Below are 16,809 nucleotides of genomic sequence, written 5' to 3'. Positions count from 1 at the left end.
CTGCCCACTTTTTAATCTGATTGTTTGCTTTATGGCTGTTAAGTTGTATGAGTTCTTTATGTGTTTTGGATATTAATCTCTTATAAGATACATGATTTGCAAATGTTTTCTCCCATTTGGTACATTGCCTTTAAATTTTGTTGGTGGTTTCCTTTGCTATTTGGAAGCTTTTTAGTTGGGTATAGTCCTAATTATTGATTTTTTGCTTTTATTGCCTTTGCTTTGGATGTAAAATCTAAAGCATCATTGCCAAAACCAGTATCAAAGAGGTTATCACCCATGTTTTCTAGGAATGTTATGGCGGTAGGTCTTATATTCAAGTGTTTAATCCATTTTGAGTTAATTTTTGTGTATGGTATAAGATAGTAGTCCAGTTTCATTCTTTTGCATGTAGCTGTCCAGTTTACCAAGCACCATTTATTGAAAAGAGTGTCTTTTCCTTACGGTCTATTCTTGGCCTTTTTGTTGTAAACGAATTGACCATGAATGTTTGAGTTCTGTGCTCTCAGTTCTGTTCCGTGATCTATATGTTTGTCTTTATGCCAATATGATAGTTTTGATTATCATAGCTTTGTAAGAAAGTTTGAAATTAGACAGCATGATGCTTTCAGCTTTGCTATTCTTTCTCAAGATTGCTGTAGCTCTTCAGAATCTTTCGTGGTTCTATACAAATTTTAGGCTGATTTGTTCTATTTCTGTGAAAAATGTTGATGGATTTTTTTTTAAGGTTTTATTTATTTATTTGACAGATCACAAGTAGGCAGAGAGGCAGGCAGAGAGAGAGGAGGAAGCAGGCTCCCTGCTGAGCAGAGAGCCCGATATGGGACTCAATCCCAGGACCCTGGGATCATGACCTGAGCCGAAGGGAGAGGCTTTAACCCACTGAGCCACCCAGGCACCCTGTTGATGGAATTTTTAACAGGGATTGCACTGATGCAGTTTTTGGGGGGGTAATATGGGCATTTTAACAATATTAATTCCTCTAATCCATGAACACAGAATATCTTTTCATTTATTTGTGTCTCCTTCAGTTTCTTCCATTAATGTCTGATAGTTTTCAGTGTTCAGGTCTTTTTCCTCTCGTTAAATTTATTCCTAGATATTTTATTGTTTTTGATGCAATTGCAAATGAAATTGTCTTCCTAATTTCTCTTTCTGATAGTTTGCTATTAGGGAGAAACACAACAGATTATTGCTTATTGACCTTGTATCCTGCAACATCTATTTGTTCTTAAAATTTTTGGTTTAGTCTTTAGGGTTTCCCATATATATAATATTATGTCATCTGCATATAATGACCGTTTACTTCCTTTTTAATTTTGATGCCTATTTCTTTTTCTTGCTTAATTTCTGTGGTTAGGATTTCTAATACTGTTTTGGGTAAAGTAGCAAGAGTAGACATCCTTGTCTTATTCCTGTGTCTTAGAGAAAAAGCTTTCAGTGTTTCATCATTGAGTGTGGTATTAGCTGTGGGCTTGTCACATATGGTTTTACTATGCTGAAGTACTTTTCCTCCATACATATTTTATTGAGAATTTTTACCATAAGTAGATATTGAATTTTATTAAATGCTATTTCTGTATCTGTTTATCCTTCATTTTGTTAATGTGGTGTATCATATAGATTTATTTGTGGATATTGAACCATCCTTGCATCTTTGGCCTAAATCCCACTTGATTAGGGTTTATGATCCTTTTTAATGTATGGTTGAATTTGTTTGCTGGTATTTCATTGAGGATTTTTGCATCTGTGTTCACAGGGATATTGGCCTTTAAGTTTCTTTTCTTATAATGGCCTTGTCTGGTTGATATCAGGGTAATGAGGGCCTAGTAAAAGAAGTTTGGAGAAATATTATACTTGCAATTTTAGACTTATGCTCACTATTATATCATTATTGTGCTCCCTTAAAAATAAAATTTAGAAATCATTCTAATATTTTATATTCCCAATTCTCTTACTTTTAGAATTCACCTTTAGATAAACTTATCTTTCTCCATTTTAAAATATATAACTATCTGTTTTTTGTGTCTCTCCACCTACCCCTACCAACATTTACCACTAATGTTGTATTAAATGAAAGCATGTTGGGCCAAGAATCAGAAGATGATGACTAGACATTTAGCCATGTGATTCTGACATGCCATTTCTCCCTGATGAGTTTGTGTCCACATCTAGGCAATGGATGGGTTGGACTAAGGCCTTGGATGCCCCTCTGGGTGATATTGTGCTCTAATTTGATTCTAACTCTGATGCCATTTTCTTGTTTCCAAAGTTAAATAAATGTTCTTATTTTTACATTTTTATTTTTTCTTTTAAATCACCATTAAATGATTTCAACTTTGATTCAGGTTTAGAGTTTTCATGATCATTTTCTACATAAAAAATTTTAGCCTTGTTTTTTCCACATTTCCCTTTATCTTTTAAAATATAAACATTCAAAAATTGAAATTCAAGTGATAACTCTGGCCCATGTAGTTTAATAGTGGTTTAAAAGTAAATAAAACTATTAATAGCAGCTTAATTCTTTTTTTTTTTTTAAAGATTATTTATTTATTTGACAGAGAGACAAAAATGTGACAGAGAGCACAATCCTGACCAGTGAGCATGAGTGGGGAGGAGAGGGAGAAGCAGGCTCCTGGCTGAGCAGGAAGCCAGATGTGGGGCTTGATCTTAGGTCCCTGAGATCATGACCTGGGCTGAAGACAGATGCTTAACTGACTGAGCCACTCAGGTGCCCTATAGCAGCCTAATTCTTAATGTCAAAATTTAATCTTTTTCACAGGAAAGTAAACATAAAATTTTGAAGACTAAATTCTTTGCTCTTTTTTAAAGATTTATTTATGTAAGTTTTGTAATTTTAATGTTTAGCTTACACTAATATAACCTCCAAAATGCACAGTTTATCTAAATTGATAATACTCTTCTCAGAGATCATTGTGACCCACAAATCAGTCCACTTAAATGATTTTCCTTTCACCTAGCAGGATAAAATGTCCTTTACTTTTTGTCAGTAGTCACAAATATTGGAAGATGGAGTTTAGATAAAGCATTTCAGCATTATCATCTTTCCTAAAATGTATTTGACCAATTCCAAATTTATTCCAAGTGAAAAAACTTACATTATTTTTCAGTGAGCTTTTTGGTATAATAAATAACACACAAATATTTTAATAAAGTTATTTTGCATATATTTTAACATCCTCAATGCATTTTTTTAAAATAGCCTTATCAAGAAATAATTTAAATGCCATAAAGTTCACCCAATTTAGGTGTACAACTTAATAGTTCTCAAGATATTTATAGAAGTATATGACCACCATCAAAATCTAGAGCCTTTCTATCCTCCCCAAAACAAACATCATGGTCTTCAACAGTCGCTACCCTTACCTTGCTTCCCTTCCCCCATCAATCATTAATTTACTTTCTGTCTCCATAGATTTACCTGGTATGGACATTTCATGTAAATAGAACCATACAATATGTAATCTTTCATATCTGACTTCTTTGACTTAGCATATCTGTTGTAACATGTGGAAATGCTGTATTCCTTAATTAGTAGCTTCTCTATTAAGGTGAAAAATAGTCATATGAGCAATGTGGCTCAGTTAAAAAAAGTAGTGATCAGCAGTCAAATACTTCTGCTTTCTGGCTCTGTAAAAACAGTCCTTTTACAGGACTTTGGACAAGTTATTAATTTCTTTGACTCAATTACTGCACTGGTAAAATGGAAATATGACCTATCTTGGAAATATGACCTATCTTAGAGCTCTAACCTATCTTAGAGCATTAAGAGAATTAAAAAAATAAAATGTAGGAACCCCTAAAGAACTACACAAATATAGAATATTTAACTACATTTTAAGTTGGTTTTCCTGGTATAATAGTCAACCAAATTATTATACTTGAGCTAAAGTATTAGTACTCTTTTAGGGGTGCCTGGGTGGCTCAGTGGGTTAAAGCCTCTGCCTTCAGCTTGGGTCATGATCCCAGGGTCCTGGGATCAAGCCCCACATCGGGATCTCTGCTCGGCAGGGAGCCTGTTTCCTTCTCTCTCTCTCTGCCTACTTGTGATTTCTGTCAAGTAAATAAATACAATCTTTTTTAAAAATAAGTACTCTTTTAATAATAAAGGAAAACTATGAATTTTAATTCCTGTTTGCCCAAAGGTCCATTTGCCTCCACTAATTTATATTCTAGTCAGCCTTGGTTAGCTTTAACAATACTAGTCACTCTTTCACTCATGGACTCACCCAGGCACACAACCTACTGCTCATAGACATTTACAGATTATCCACTTTCTGGGCCAATAGCATGAGTAATAGCTACTCTGTCAGAATGAGAAATGAATGACCACCCCACATGCCCTGTGTCCAATGTCTCAGCTCTTACCAGCATCCCTCTCCTCCTTGATAATCACTAATACTATCCTTACAACATTAAAAAACAAAAATAATTCCTATGCGTTCAGGTAGCTTTCCTACAACAGTCTGAATAATAGCTAACATTCATAAATTACTAACCACATGCCATGCACAATATAGTCACAGTGTACTCATTTATCATTACCCTCCTGCCCTCCTAGATTAATCACTTCTATTATCTCCAGTTTACAGATGAGATTACCAAGGTTTAGAGGAATAAAGTCATTTGTCCAAAGCCACACAGTTACTAATGAGCACAATTGGAACCTGACTCTAGAACTGTGCTGCCAAAACTTGGGCTCTTAACTGTTAAATTCCACCACATGGGAGCATTAAAACATATATCTTGTTATCATTAAATTATGCTTCAGGAGAGCTATTGTACCAGACCATCCAGTACTGGTGATAAGCACAAGTTTCCATAAGGGGTAGGCAGAAGAGGTCTGGAGGACAGTAGACACCTAATGATAGGTTATGGGAACTCCTGATGGGTTACGTAATGGGTGATGAGATGGATATGGGTATGGGTATGTTTTAGGCTACTTTAATATGATTCTTTTGTTTTCTGTTACCCAATTAAGCCATGTTCACTATTGATTAGGAAATCTCAACATTCAGAGGGAGTTCGAAACATTTGATGCATATCCTCCTTGACCCTCTGTCTTGAATATATTTTTTATAAGAATAGAATAATAGAGTTTTATAATCTCCAGTCTCCCATTTCCTCTCTTCTGAAAATTTTCCATGTCAAAGTATTCTTGGTATTTTGATTTAGGGTGAATCATAATTTATTTAATTGTATCCTAGTTTTGGATGGTTGTTTTCACTTTTTTCTGTTAAAACATTGTGATACATATCCTTATAGTAAATATTTTCACATATCTGAGTGTTGCCTTATCATCTCTTTTGTCTTCAAATTATAAACTGTCTTTGTTTTTTTGTTTGACGCCTTTAAATTATGTAATTGTGTGGTAGAATTTGTTTAATGTAATTAGCACAAAGTATGAAAGCAATCTTTTGAAGAAATTCTTTCCCTTTGCCTATTTTCCTGCCATCCCAGCGCAGCAAGCGGAAGGGGGGTAGCAAGAATCAGAGCCCTGTGTGGCTGACCATGTACTTCATCTCTTTCATAGTCTTGCATAAAACTGTCCTGCATATAGAAATCTCTGTAAGCATTCTGATTGTGAAATACACTGATTCATTAAAGAAATGGATATTTATATGGTTATGTGACTCTATTTGAAAATGTCTTAAATATTTTTAGATCTAAACTTCTCTATCTTCCATGTATTCATTTTCTTTATTATTAAGCCTAAGTATTTTTCTTTTTATCCCATAAATATTTTTAGCTAATACTGTTGTATTCATAGTAGGTCCCCGTCCATATCGATTACTAGTATTTTCTAGTCTTGAAAAAAATCTCATTAAAATATGTATGTATGATTTGTGAATTATATGTACAAATTTGTCAGAAAACAGAGTACTATTCTAAAGTATTCAGAAATTTCTAAATCCATCAGGATTATGTCTATGAGATAAATGATATATTATCTTTGTTTGCCAGTTGAGAGAGAGAGTAGCTTTAATCAGGGTAAAAACATTTGTAATATTTCATAAGCGCCCCATAAGTTGAGTTATTTTCATGTTATATTGGATTGGTTTAATGTTTAGAATAAACTACAATGAAGGTTTAGAAGCATGTTTTTTTTTGCATTCTGAAGTAAATTTTCGATTATTATTAGAATGTAATTCACTTCTAAATTTTAAATATCTGATTATCTCCTTAGCATGATTTAATGCATATTCCTATTCTCTCCTACCCATACACACCTAGCGAAATAATTTTCTGGGTTTAATATAACTACATCTGGACTGAATTACTTTTTAGCTGTGTATCCGCACCTGTTCTAGCATCTGATGTATTAAAATCTCCAAATGTTATTTCAGTCCTTTCTGGCATTATGTGAAAAATGTTAACGTACTTCAAGTATACTTGTTGCAAAATAGATGTGAATCAAACCTCTGAAACATAAACCCTAAAATGAAATGAATTTTCTAAGTGGCTATATCACCATCTGAGCTTTGTAAAATGTTTGCTAAAGTTAAAATATGTTAATTTGCGATTGATACAGTTGAATACACATTATAGAACTTTCTTCTATTATTGGTATATATTCTTGCATCTGCCAAGGTTTCCCCTGTTAATCCTCATTTAAAAAAAATTTCAGTGAAATCTTACTTTTGTAAAAGTCTAAGCTCATTAAACTATGGTTAATAATATATACATATAAATATCCTCTAAATGCAACAGACTGAGTATGTTCATTCACATCAGTTATATCTGATCAAAAATTCCACAATTTCAGTCATATAATTAACCATCTGACTAAATAAAGTCATTTTTAAAATATTGGAGAAATAAAACAGGTTTAGGATTAAAGGAGTTATTGATTTGTTATCTAAAACATTATTCATCATCTTGAAGGCAAAAGGAGGCACTTCATTATAATTTCTCCAATGACAAGGGAATATATCCTATTGGTATTTATGGACTGAATCCAGTTTGCATGGACCCTACCTAAAATAGAGTAGATACTCGGTGAGTGTCTAGTAAAGTAAAATAACCTATTTATAAGAAAGTTTGCATTTTAATGCCAAGATACATATTAGATATTATCAATGAAAACTGCACAACTCTTTCTGTTCCATGCCTTTTAAACCCTAGATACATAAATTTAAGCATTTAATTGTAGGCATTCTTATTTCTTCTATCTACAACATTTCATTTATTCATTCAACAATTATTTTTGAATACCTTCTGTGTCTCAAATACTATGAATACAACAGATAAGGTTTCTGCTCTTGCAGAATTTACATTCTAGTGACTTTGTATTGTGAAGGTTAAATTAGTGTAATGCACATAGAAGGTAGAGTAAGTACTCAACACTTAGTTGTGATGATGATGATGATGAAAGACACCTTTATATATGTTATTTAAAGCCATGAGGCTAGACGAGATCCACTAGAGAGAAAATGCACATAGAGAAAAGGACTACAAACTGAACCCTGGAGAGTTCTATGAATAAGGATCCTCAACAGAGACTGAGAAACAATTAGCCAACGAGGTGGGAAGAAACTAGAGAGTATAGTTTAATGGAGACAAGAGGAGTGCTTCAAAGAGGAAGTAAACAGTTGTGTCAAATGCTACTAAAAGTTTGAATTATATAAGAACAGAGAATTGAATTTTGGAATTGCCAGGATAGTATGTCGTTCATAACTTTAAAAAGAGCTATTTCAGATGAACATAGGGGAAGGGAAGAAAAAATAAGGTAAGATTAAAAACAAAGAGGGATAAAAAAATTAAAAAACAAAAAAACAAAGAGGGAGGCAAAGCTTAGGAGACTCTTAACCATAGGAAACAAACTGACGGTTGCTGGAGGGGAGGTTGGTCGGGGGATGGACTAACTGGGTGATGGGCATTAATGATGTAATGAGCACTGGGTATTATATGCAATTGATGAATCACTAAATTCTACGCATGAAACTAATAAACGCTATGTATTAACTAACTAGAATTTAAATAAAATCTTTTAAAAAAATTTTTAAAAAGAGCTATTTTCTGTGGAGGAGTGAAGAAACCTTGATTGGAGTAGATAGAAAAGAGATGGGGGGGAAAAGGCAAATCATGAAAAAAGAGACAGAAATGACTAAGAAGTGTAAAATGAGATGATCAGCTTCAATAGTGAGCAGAGAACTGCAGATTAAACCAACAATGAGACACTATTTTGCACCCTGTGGATCAGCCAAAAAAAAAAAAAAAAAAGTAAATAGCTCTTTCTGATAAGTATTAGGAAAACAGGGGCCTTCATTTATTGAGGTGGAAATGTACACTGGTGCCTCCATCCTGGGAACCATTTGGCGTTAATTGTGTGTATGCCTATGGCCTCATAAGTTTGTTCTGGGGACATGCTGCAGAAAAACTCCCCCATAAGTACTCAAGAAGATGGGTAAAAACTTTTGTCACAAGATTATTTATGGTGACACAAGTTGCAAGCAACCAGGTTTCATCACTATAGGCCTAGATCAGTAAAAAGTGACATGTACACACATTAGATAGTATATGACAGTCCGAAAGAAATGAATCACATTTATATATGGTTACATGGGTAGGTCTCAAAATAATGCATAGTGAAGACAAGTAAGAATTAAATGAGATGCATAGCCTAACAACACTTGGATAGTTTTTAAAAACACTTGTGGGGCACCTGGGTGGCTCAGTGGGTTAAAGCCTCTGCCTTTGGCTCAGGTCATGATCCCAAGGTCCTGGGATTGAGCCCCATATCGGGTTCTCTGCTCAGCAGGGAGCCCGCTTCCCCCTCTCTCTCTGCCTGCCTCTCTGCCTACTTGTGATCTCTCTCTCTCTGTCAAATAAATAAATTAAATCTTTTAAAAAAAAAACTTGCAAAAAGTACTATTTTTTCCACACATAAGAAGCAAATTAGAAAGTGTACATCAAATTCACGAACGCTCTAGAATTGTTCCCTTTAAAATGGATCATTCCCAAAGCCAAATAATATGTCCCGATGTCTTAAAAATTAAGCTAACAAACTTCCCAATTACTGTATAGCCCTCTAGCTAGCTATTTACAGAAGCGAATATGTTGTCTTTAAGTTTTCAACCTCATCCCCCACTTCCACATCGAGTTCTCTAACCCTTGTTTTCTTTTGTACCTTGACCACAGAGAACTGAGTTGATTAAACTCCTTAGTACAGAGCATACTGTCATCGATGACTATGCAAGCAAGACCCCTCCCCAAACAATATTTTTATAAAACATGCCAAACACAGAAAAATACAGAGAATAATATAACAAATGTGGGTGAACCCATCACCCATATTAAACAAGTTTTAACATGGCTGTTGTTACTCTGTATATCGTTAAAGAAAAATACTCAGTTAAACCCTTCATTTTCACCTCTCCCCATACAAGGATAACGGCTCGTGACACTTGGCCCAATGGCAAGAACAAGGTCCTCAAGGTGAAAAATGCTGAGATTCGGAGAGGAAGTGAGGGTGGGAGCCAGGTTCTGGCCTCACTAGTGCCACGGATGATAAGACCTAGCAGGGAGTACTCACTAGCGCCTGCTACTCTTCTCTTCACATATTTTAAATCTCTTAATTCTCAGTCCTATGCTGAAGTCACCATTTTATAGATAAAAAACTAATGCACCTAAAGTCACACAGCTCATAGAAGCAGAGCCCGTGTTTGGAAATAGGTGATCTGGCTTTAGAGATCATGCACTATGTGTACCTTTATGTTACCCTGTCATAGGAATGTATTGGGAATAGTGAACTTCTGTTTTTCCTCTTCCTCAGTTATCGCTACCATTTTAAAAAATACAGAGCCTTCAATTTCTCATTTAAAAAAATTCCCCTGATTGGGATCTCTGGGGGCCAATTCTGCTTGCTTATTCTTTCATTCTGCTTCTTGAACCTGCAATCAGTTTCCTCTATTTTGAACCAGATTTTTTTTTTTTTTGGTGTTTATCCAGAAAGCTTTCTGGATAGAAAGAAATATATTTCTACTATAAAGGTTCTATTTATTGTTTTTTCAAATGTCATGCTAAATATATTCTCTAAGTGTCTGTAATGTTTTATATCCTTCTATAAAATAGCTAACTATGAATACCTTTTGTATTTGTAGTTTCTAGAAACCTTTTGGAATAACAGCATTCTCTTAAAAGACTAATTACCCCGGGGCGCCTGGGTGGCTCAGTGGGTTAAGCCGCTGCCTTCGGCTCAGGTCATGATCTCAGGGTCCTGGGATCGAGTCCCACATTGAGCTCTCTGCTTGACAGGGAGCCTGCTTCCCTCTCTCTTTCTCTCTGCCTGCCTCTCTGCCTACTTGAGATCTCTCTCTCTCGCTGTCAAATAAATAAATAAATAAAATCTTTAAAAAAAAAAAAAGACTAATTACCCCAAAGCTGATGCCTGTGTAATGCTATCCAGCAAGCAGCTGGCTTCGTATGAAGAGAGGCTAAGAGCTCTTTTTTGTCTTGTTCATTTAAAATCATTTGCTTCTTATTTAATATCTGCAAAGAACGCAGTCACATCATAGTAGAATTTGCTGTTGTAAATTTTGGATTGTTTCCATGGGTTCCGCCTTACATCTGCATGGTGTTTAAAGCCAATGCTTCCTTTCTTTTTGTAGGCAGTTAGGGCCTTTTGCCTCATAATCCAATGTCATGCTGAATGACAGAAAATTGAAGTTGAATTTATTTAACTATACAGAAGGACTGCACAGAACAATACACTTATTTAAGAACTCCTTGCCTCAGGAACTGAAGGAGCTGTCTTGTGCAGGTGGCTTAATCTCTCTTGTGCTTATCCTAACTGTGCTCCTTTATTGAGGACAGAAACTAGGCACTCTGCTTCTAAAAACAAAACAACCCTGCTAGTCTACCAGAACCGATAATAAACCAATGGCATGCTTACTCCTCATTCAGAACAGTAATAATAAGTTCTGTGTATTTTAAAAATAATTCTTAGCACTTCTTTTTTAGAGAAAATGTAACCAAAAGTAAAAACAGCACAGCAAAAAAAAAGAAACAGCCATGAAAACATATTAACTCTTAATTAGACACTGCTGGTAAGTTTATATTATGGATTATTTATAATGAATCTTTTTTTCCCTCATTTCTCTGTGGTATCTTCTCTGTTTATATAAAGTGATTTCTTTGTTGATGTTACTTGTATTTTCTGTTTCTGTTTACTTCACATGACAGCCTTCAGTGGTTTCTGTGTTGTGGAGTAAAACATTTATTCCCTTTCCCTATTTTGACTCAGAGTTGCTGTAAATACATAGTAAATTTTCTGAAGGAAGTGACTTCTTTACTCACTGGACACTGTGAATTAGACTAAGCTATCTATGCTTATCTTGAGCCAGGGAGAAAGGGAGATTTGGGTGGGTATGCAGAGAGAATAATACTGGAAAGTACAGTAGCTTTTTCTTTCTTGAGTGGGTCATGATTTTGTAGTTTATTTTCCTTTAAACCTAGTAAATTCTGGAACTATGATGCAAATTTATATTCAAATGTGAGCTTAAGAATACTTTCCAAAGCAGGGCGCCTGTGTGGCTCAGTTGGTCAAGCCTCCAAATCTTGATTTCAGCTCAGGTCATGACCTTAGGGTGGTGAGATCGAGCCCTTCATTGAGTTCCACTTCAAGTTCCTTGCTCAATGGGGAGTCGGTTTGAGGTTCTCTCTTTCCCTCTCCCTCTGCCCCTCACCCCTGTGCTCTCTTATGCTGTCTCCTGCGCTCTCTCTTTTTAATGCTATAAAATAGGGATTTAAAATGCTATAAATGCTATAAAAATAGGGATTTAATTAGCTGCCATTTTTACTATCTACTATTGTAATTTTGGGATGATTGAGAGTTAACTGTATAAAATTCACATATCAAGTACCAATTATTTGGAATTTGTTTTCAAGATAATCAATTCTTCCTCTTAACAATAGCTATATTTAGAAGTGATAACATGAAATTTGTTACATGGGCTCAGACCTGTGCTTCATCTGGTTTAAGATTCTGTTTTGACGAAAGCACCGAGGGACATTAATAAAAAGGCATAACTGTTCTCTCTGAAGTCAGTCTCATAAAATTGGTCACAATGATACCATGTTTGTCTTAATATCTTTCATTTATTAATTTTTAAAACTTTCAAAAATTAAATCTAAACCCTCTTGGAGTTAGACATTCTGCTAGTATACTACATATTTTATGTAAAATACTTTTTATTCCTCTTAAGTATGCCCCTTTAACAATTCTTAGATATGTTAAACAGATCTGTAGCTACACTAACCATACTTTCATGGACAAATATCATATTACCTTGTAGCTTTTATAATTTGACAGCCATGTAGGCGAGTTAGAAAGATAAGGACTTCAGGATGAGTCTAATCTGAGTTTTCATCATGGAAGCACTTCTTACTAGCTATGTCACCTTTGATAAGTTAGTTAATTACTCAGCTTCTTAGAGTCTATATTAGTAAAAATATGTATCTGTTTTTTATGGTAGTTGTGACTATAAATGAAATGATACAGGAAAAAGCATTTTGCACAGTGCCACAGAATGTACCATCAACAAACACTAACCACCTTCCTTCCTTATTCTTCAGAGGATGGGCTGAAATCTTTTGGCTATGCCTGTGTGAATACAGCCCCTTTGCAAGTCCATATGAACTTAATGACAAAACAATCCATCCTGCAGCGTTCATAAGAGATTGCTTTATTTCAGAAGGTCACATTCAAAAATAAATTATCTATATGTATGTGATCTTTTCCCTCATATAATGATATCACTTGATAACTGGGGGAAAAGGTACCCCAAAATATTATCTATGAGTTAAGTCCTTATTGGCGTTAACTTCAAGGGGCCATTCTTTCAAATTGATCCCCTCAGTTGACTTAAAAACATTCTGTCAGTTTAACCGTTGGCTAATGCATTAATTCATTGTGAGATATTAGGCAAGCGGTACCTGGGTGCCTCAGTTGGTTAAGCAACCGACTCTTCATTTCTGCTAATGTCATGATCTCAGGATCATGAAATCGAGTCCTGCTTTGGGCTCCATGCTATTTATGCAGGGAGCCTGCTTAAGATTCTCTCTCTCTGCCCCTCCCCTTCTTTCAAAAGATGTATAAATAAATAAAAATGAAAAGCATATCTTGGGGTACCTGGGTGGCTCAGTGCGTAAAAGCCTCTGCCTTCGGCTCAGGTCATGATCTCAGGGTCCTGGGATCGAGCCCCGCGTCGGGCTCCGTGCTCAGCTGGGAGCCTGCTTCCTCCTCTCTGCCTACCTGCCTCTCTGCCTACTTGTGATCTCTGTTTGTCAAATAAATAAATAAAAATCTTAAAGACAAAAAAAAAGAGAAAAAAAAAAGCATATCTTAAGATACCAGGCAAGAGAATCAGAGAATATCTCCTTTTTTTCCCCTTATCTGAAAAATGGGGCTATTTTCCCCTAGATAGAGGTTTGAGGGATAAAATTAAATAATGTATGTGTAAGTCCTGGGTAATCCTGAAGATTTAAACTAAATGTCTGACAAATTCTAATTAAAACATTCATTTAGAGTAAATTTGTTTTCTGATTTTTGTTTTGGTTCCTAACTGACTCTTCATAAAACAAAGCAAAGAAGTCAGATTGACGATATATATAGAAGTGTTATGTATTTGTATGGATGCATAAAGATTTTAAAGTTTACTATTAAAACTCTGTTATTAAAACATATCTGAGCAGGTGTAACATAGACTTTTATAGTTCCAGTGTGTTAAATTATTTTCTCCATAGAAACCAGTTAGTCCATCTAAGTTTGTTTTCTACCTTTCTCTCAACAAGAGTGCCAGCAAGGGCTGTCATTGCAGTGGGGATTCGGATCATAGTTCCCACACGCAGACTAATGGCAGGACCTACTTCATTCAAGCTATTTGTTCTTTCTGCTTTAGTTTCAGTTCTGTATCCACACACGTTAGACACCGCTGCTTGAATAATCTTTCTCAAACACTGCTTGAATTCCCCAGCCCATGGAAGCCAATTTCCTGCTTGTATTTTCTTGGCTTCAAATGTCATTAAAATGCCTCTTAGATGCTACCCAGAGTTAACAGATTCTTTACGGGGAGCCTTGCACATGGTTTCTCTATTTCAGCTCTACCAGGAGGCCTCAGTGATCCTTCTCAGTTCCAGGCCACAAGGGCCGGCTCAGGCAGTCAGATGTTTCAGAGGTGAGCCACATGATCAGAAATACGAGTGTGTGTCAGCAACATAAATTTCCTTTAAAAACATTAATAAAATTTAGCCTATTCACTATAGGCTAAATTAGCAAGTTGTTGGGGGCAGAAAGAGGCCAATAAATTGATCTGTCAAAAACCATTAATTCTGAGGGGTTTCCGGAGAGAGGGGCTGCATATCTTGGCAAACCGGAGTAAACAGCTGTAGCATGCTGCAGGAACTGAGTAGCAGTTCTCAAAGAATATGGTTTACATTCTGAAAATATCTGGACATTTTGAATGTACTAATCAGATGAATACATTGTGTCATTTCAGATTTACAAGGCCAAGTAGAGGCCCTTGGGCTAAACCTTCAGAAGGCAGTGACCAAGATTGACAACTATAAAGAAAAGCTCATGTAAGATGGTAAACATTGAACAACCTGTAGATTTTAGAAAGACCTCCCCCACCCTTACCATCTGTTCTCTGTGACTCTTTTGGCAGTGATTTCGTTGTGAGTGTGGTCTGCTTTTCTCAGGCACTTTTCTGGCCTGTCTTGTATATTAAAGGACATGTAAATATTTTTAAATGCATGAAATAAGAATTTCACTCAATAAGAAACTTAACCTAGTTATGTATTAAAGCTTTCCCTGATTGTTCAAGTGTAACTCAATGTGAAATATTCTGATTTTTTTTCTCTTAACATGTCTCTTTATTATCCATTCAATTACCAATTTTAAGTTCAAAAAGAGAGTATCTTTGAAGAAGTATCTTTGAGTATCTTTGAAATGCTGGAGTACTTATACTTTATATTAGTGAGAAAGAAAATGTTGGAAAACAGATGACAAGAAAATGCTCTTGTAAAATATCCAGAGCACTATTGCTTTTAGGAATGGATTTACTTCAGAAGTTTCAAAAATTACTTTATGGTATAAATATCATACATCTATAATTATAATACTAAAATAGAATTTATGTAAGCTTTGAAAAAAATTTTTTTTTACTTTGTGGTATGTTATCTGGTAGCTCTGGTTTTCAGTTCCTATATTTTGGAAGAATGAACCTCATCAGACATATAAATATTTAGAATGCTTAGCAACGAGATGTTGTGTTGACTATGGACTACTCCTAAGAACAATGTGTTTAATAAAATTCTTAGCAGCACAAGGAAGAACAAGTTCCAAAAATACCTTACCAAATTAATGTATACTTGAATTATTTGTAGCAAAATAATTTGTCTTTGAAAAACAAAAGAAATCAAATATTCAAGATTTATTGCACTGTGGTTAATATTAAGTACAGTAAATACAATAATTCAACCATCAGTATATAGTGGCTGAGGTTGAAGAATGAGTGGACAGGAGGTCCTTGGATGATTCACTGAACCCAGGAAGTGATTTTCTGGAAGAGAACAAGCATGAAAGAAGCAAATGAGATTACCTCCCCTTTCCCCCCCAAAAACCCCATTGTTCCCCACCCTCTAGTAATATTAGGGAGGGCTTTGGCCATATGGATGTCTCTTGTGGAGGGCAACCTAATTAAGTCACGGCTACTGCGTGACTTTGGTTTCTTAGATCTCAATAAGTGATAAAAGCACATTCCAGGAACAGAGGAGTAGGGCTGGTACCTGACTCAACTCAAAGGGAATTTGTGGACCCACCAAGACTTTAGCATATGGAGTGGAGTCCTGGCATTTAGGAGAGATGCTAACTACAGAAATAAGCATACTGATTAAACAAATAATGCTAAGTGGTTGTGACATGAATTGATTTTACTTGACAAATTGGCACAGAATGTTCTATATATACAAGGCACATTCCCATTTAATATTTATTAACATGCTTTGTGGTATTTTTCATTACTCATATATGTATATATATTTTAAAGATTTTATTTATTTATTTGACACAGAGAAAAAGATAGCCAGAGCAAGGGAAAAAGAGCACAAGTAGGGGGAGCGGCAGGCAGAGGGAGAGGGAAAGGGAGAAGTAGGCTCCGGAGCCTGACGTGGGGCTCGATGTGGGGCGCAATCCCAGGACCCTGAGATCATGACCCAAATTGAAGGCAGACACTTAACCAACTGAGCCACGCAGGTGCCCCATTATTGTGTTTTTAACATAATTTATAATATAAATTCTGAGAAATGACAAGAGCCAGAATAGGTTGGAGTTGGAGTGAGAAATATGACGTCACTAAAGTCCATCAAACAAATTAGCTGGAGCACATCACTATACAATTGCAGATACGCTAATGCCTTTGTTTCAGTTTATAAAACTGGTGCTTCCTGCCCTATATAAAAACTTCCTAAAATTAGAAAATGGGCAAAGTATCCATTTTTAGAAAACCGAGTTATGATAGAACTACTAAGTCCCTTGTGATTACAAGATGGTGCCACATCCATATGGAACTGCCCAGAGACAGGAAGGGTCTGTTTTTCTGGTGTCTCCTTAGAAATGAGGAAAAAATGTCCCAGAGTCCCTCTCTTTACATCTCATTAGCTGGAAACTTTTACATACCTCTTCTAAATGAATCACTGGCAAGGGGAACAAGACTAACACAATTAGTATAGACCAAGCAGGGTTATGATAATGGAGCTCTGATGGCCAGGAAGAAAGCTATAGTGCAT

General features: G+C 35.5%; 1 protein-coding gene across 3 annotated transcripts in view; it reads left to right on the top strand.

Moving 5' to 3' along the window:
- Positions 1-16,809, top strand: part of LEKR1 (leucine, glutamate and lysine rich 1) — a 298,468-nt gene that overhangs the window by 214,224 nt on the left and 67,435 nt on the right. For all 3 annotated transcript variants that reach the window (XM_046002022.1, XM_046002020.1, XM_046002021.1), the window contains one exon: positions 14,520-14,601. In XM_046002022.1, the coding sequence (XP_045857978.1) occupies positions 14,520-14,601 (82 nt within the window). The remainder of the gene's footprint in view (positions 1-14,519; positions 14,602-16,809) is intronic.

Source organism: Meles meles, chromosome 4 (assembly GCF_922984935.1).
Source record: "Meles meles chromosome 4, mMelMel3.1 paternal haplotype, whole genome shotgun sequence".
NCBI classification, from domain to species: Eukaryota; Metazoa; Chordata; class Mammalia; order Carnivora; family Mustelidae; genus Meles; species Meles meles.
Note: the sequence above shows the minus strand (reverse complement) of the source record. Positions and strands in the feature narration are given on the sequence as shown.